General features: G+C 41.6%; 1 protein-coding gene across 1 annotated transcript; it reads right to left on the bottom strand.

Moving 5' to 3' along the window:
- Window positions 1-1,045: 1,045 nt before the first annotated feature.
- LOC103398062 (radial spoke head 14 homolog) lies at window positions 1,046-4,258 on the bottom strand. Its single transcript, XM_025053031.1, is given in 6 exon segments — window positions 1,046-1,535; window positions 1,682-1,818; window positions 1,926-2,148; window positions 2,233-2,303; window positions 3,330-3,456; window positions 3,697-4,258. Coding segments are annotated over 6 exon segments (1,062 nt in total). The 5' UTR covers window positions 3,914-4,258; the 3' UTR covers window positions 1,046-1,248.
- Between the last annotated feature and the right edge of the window lie 27 nt (window positions 4,259-4,285).

The following is a 4,285-nucleotide window of genomic DNA, read 5'->3' as shown; positions in this document are numbered from 1 at the left end:
TAAAGTAAAAATTAAAATAAAAAATAATTTAAAAAAGAAAAAGAAAAGAAAAAGAGAAAAAGAAAATTAAAAAGAAAAAATTAAAGTCAAAATTAAAATAAAAAATAATTAAAACAAAATGAAAAAATAAAAGAAAAAGTAAAAAGAAAAAATAAATAAAAGAATAAAAGTAAAAACAAATAAAGTAAAAATTAAAAGAAAATAAAAGCAAAAGTAAAAATAAAAGTAAAACTAAAAGAAAAACTTAAAAATAAAAATAATTAAATAAATAAATAAATAAAAGGTATCTGCTTTGTGTTGAATTAACGATATTTTTCATTAAGTAAAATTAATTTGTTAGTCATATGTTGCACATTGTGAAAAACAAAAAATGTGTTTACTTTGTGTATTTATTTCCACTATTGTTCATAATTAACTCAAGTTTAGTTCTGAATTAATGACACTTTTTTATCTCGTTTTAAACGTGCAGAAAGAAAGATGTTTCAGTGTTGGCAGAGTCACTCGTTTCATACAATTATATTTTTCTATTACATGACACCTAAAACAGGGGTCTCAACCCCTGGTCCGGGGACCCGTGCTGGTCTATGGGTAATTTGTAACTGGGCCGCAGTGGGACACAATGAAAAAAAAAATTACTTCATTCGAAAAGAATCCAGTCATGTCCCTTTACTGTTTTTATTCAAAGATAATCTGTCAATGTTTCAGAACAACAGGTCAAAGGTCACTCTGACTCTGATACTACTGAGTACTCTGAGGTCCTTTATGTACTCTGTGAAGCTGCAGAGCTGTGGCCTTAATTCGACTGGAGAGCAGCTTCATTCAGACCAGCAGGTCAGAAGGGAACGGTTCTCTCACGCGGTGGTGAAGTGGACATGACTGCAGGCTGCTGGATGTTTGAGAGGAAATATTTGAAAATATATAAATGAATGAATCAAAATGAATCAAACACTAATGAGCTTCCTGCGTCTGTAAATTAGGAAAAAAATACATATTGATAAAGTCATGTAAAATACAGTTGTTTTTTTATACCCGTCAAGTTTATTTCAAATATTTAATTGTTTAAAAAAAAAAATTTAAATGCATATTTACATTATATTTAAAAAAATGCGTAAATAAAATAGAGAAATATATGAATATTGTATATTATATTAAAATATAAAACTGAGACAGAAGTCCAAACTTTTTTACTAAAACTGGTCTAGTCCAGAACCTGGACCAGAGTCTGGACCTCGGGGTCCCTCCTGGTCCTCACGGAGCCCAGGTGATGACCCTGACCGCGGTCTGGGCGGCTCGCCTGATGTCCTCGTCCTTCTCCGCTACTTCGCTCCATTTCTCCAGCAGGGGGAGCTGCTCCATCAGGAGGTGGCGTCCTCTGGGAGCTTCGGCCAGAGTGGTCAGAGCCCGCAGGCAGTACATGACGAGGGCCTTCCTCCTCCTCCTCTTCTCCATGTCCTCCTCTTCGTCCTCCTCCTCGGAACTGGACACCAGGTCCAGGAGGACCGGCACCACGTCCAGGTCCAGGCACTGCATTTTACCTGAGGGCAAAACAGAAGGAGCAGGGAAGTCCAGTTAACGGTTAACTAGCAGTGAACAACATATGGCTCCCGGGCCAAAACCGGCCCGCCTGGGGACACAATCCGGCCCGCTGGATGAATTTTGATTTTTGATTCTGCGCGTGTACCTTCCGTAGTAATGGCCGTGTACATGATGACGGCGACAGCGTTAGCCTGAACCTTTACGTCTGCTTCCTGTAACAATCGTACGACTTCAGGAAGTACCGCCTCCTTACACACCCGCCGCTTGCCCTCCTCGGGAACACTGCGACGAACGAAAAAAAAAAAACCACACAAACTCATCAAACGTGAATCGAAACAAATTTTCCAGACAACGTAGCATTTTAGCCTAGCGTGGTTTGGTGTCATCACCTGAGCGCCATCATGGCCGCCGCCGCTTCTCGGCGCACGTCCTGGGAGGAGTGGAGGAGCTTCTGTCTCACCAAGGAGACAGCATCCAGGGCCAGGGCGGGGAGAGCGTCCAGGGTGGAGCAGAAACTGAGGGTGGAGAGGAGGAGAACCTGCACCTCCTCCTCCTCCTCCTCCTCCAGCTTTGTCAACAGTTTGGGAACCAGCGCGAGGAGAGCCTTGGCACCTGCAGGACACCGTACTCACGTCATCACTGAAAATACAGGAGCGGAAAACAGAGCCTCTAGGGGACAGTAATGCCTGGTTCTACCTGCGGGCAGCATGGCCAGGCGGTTCATGACCTTGTGGATGTTTCTTCAAAAGGTGGATAAAATGGAAATTCTAAAGGTGGTACAGAACTGCAGGAACAAACACCCCACTGACTTCAATGATATCAATGTCACTGATAAAAAAGGTAATTGAGGGCATTGTTGAGCCATTCACATACATCTGTAATATATCCTTTCAAACCGGTATACAGTGATCCCTTGCTATAACGCGGTTTACTTTTCACGGTTTCGCTACTTCACGGATTTGCATCGTGCATTGTGTTCTGCATTCTGATTGGCTAAAAAGTCACTCCGCTTCTTCTCTACCTGTGCGCCAATAACGTTGCGGTTTATTATGTACACGTACGCAAAACAGCTTGCCAAATTGACATTACGTACGTGCAAATTCTCTTGCAATTTCGAGTTTATCAAACCCCATAATGTCGACAAAACGCTCTGGACCGGCAAAAGTACCTGCGGTAGGGACCAAAAGGCAGCGGAAGATGCTGTCTATCGGTGATAAAGTAAAACTATTGGACATGCTAAATGAAGCTAAAAGCTATGCGGCTGTAGGTCGGCATTATGGAATTAATGAATCTTCCGTTCGTTCCATAAAGAAGGAAGAAAAAAACATAAGGAAGACAGCAGCAATAAGTTTTAATAAGGATTCAAAAAGGGTTGCAACTGCCCGCAACAAGACCATGGTAAGGATGGAGTCTGCATTAGCTCTGTGGATTAATGACTGCAGGAAAAAAAACATTACGTTGGATACAAACGTTATCTGCACAAAAGTGAGAATACTGTATCAAAACTTTGCTGACAGTGACAGGGAAGAGGAGGAGTATTTAATTGTAAAAAATATAAAGATTTCTACTTCACTGATTTTGCCTATCACGGGTTCTTTTTGGAACGTAACCCCCGCGAAAAACAAGGGTTTACTGTACTAGTAATACAGGCAGTATACTGCCCTCTGCTGGTGACACGGTTAATTCTAATAATGTAAAAAAAAAAGAAAAAGATATTTGTTTCGTTGATTGTTGAGAAGACGTCTCTGAAAAAAAAAACCCTTCGCAGCCAGAGTACTTGACGAGTACTACACCCGAGTATTGCAGTATTGTAGTACCTGCCGATGTTGTGGCCACAGATCAGGTGGAGCAGTTCACAGGTCTGCTTCCTGACTGTGGCATCTTCATCTTTGAGCAGAACCTCCAACTGCTCCAGAACACCTGTGGTCAAAAAACACCAAAAAACTGCAGTACACATACTCTAGTGTTGTATTTTTGTCAACACATGTACGGCAAGAAAACTCAAGATAATGTAAAGTGCTACACCAAAAAAAAAAAAAAACAAAGGTGATGCTTTACAAGTCCCAGTGGAAATCAGTTGTATTTCTCAGAATCTGCTGTGCTTGTGATTATATATATACATATATATATATATATACATAGAGTATTCGTGTCACCCACCTCCATCCACAGCCTGGTGGATCCGCTGGGGGTCGTGCATCAGGTCACACAGCGACACCAGCGCCCGGCGTCTGTGCATGACGTCAGTCTCCGGAAGCTGCAGCACCTCGAACAGCTGCGGGACCGCCCGCCGGCCGAAGGCGATCGGCGCCCGGGTCTGGTCCACCATGGCGGCGTTCGTCCCCGAGCTCTGACAGAGGAAGCAATAACATGACATTCTGGGTCTTTTCTTTTGTATAAATAAAGTAACAATAAATATTTAGTAAAAGATCAGTTCGTTGGGGGAAAAAAATAAACGCGTTTTCGTCCATTCTCCTGACGTAAAGTTCTTTGTGGATTTGGAAAAGACAAGATGAAAGTTATAAAAGGACGTTGTTGTCATGTTTACGGTGCTAGCAAGTGCTAGCAAGTCGGGCCACGACGGAACTCTCCGATAAATTAGCATATAAGTAAAACATACGTTCGTTTGACAATTTGTAAAATTTAAAAATGTCGAATTAAAAACAAACGAATCTTCTCCTACGGTTTTAAGCTATTTTAACCGGTCGTTTCAGCGGAAATATTTTTTTAAAATCTTATTAATGGCGGG

Source organism: Cynoglossus semilaevis, chromosome Z (assembly GCF_000523025.1).
Source record: "Cynoglossus semilaevis isolate Cse_v1.0 chromosome Z, Cse_v1.0, whole genome shotgun sequence".
NCBI classification, from domain to species: Eukaryota; Metazoa; Chordata; class Actinopteri; order Pleuronectiformes; family Cynoglossidae; genus Cynoglossus; species Cynoglossus semilaevis.
The sequence above is the reverse complement of the archived record's forward strand: the minus strand, read 5'-3'. Positions and strand labels throughout refer to the sequence as shown.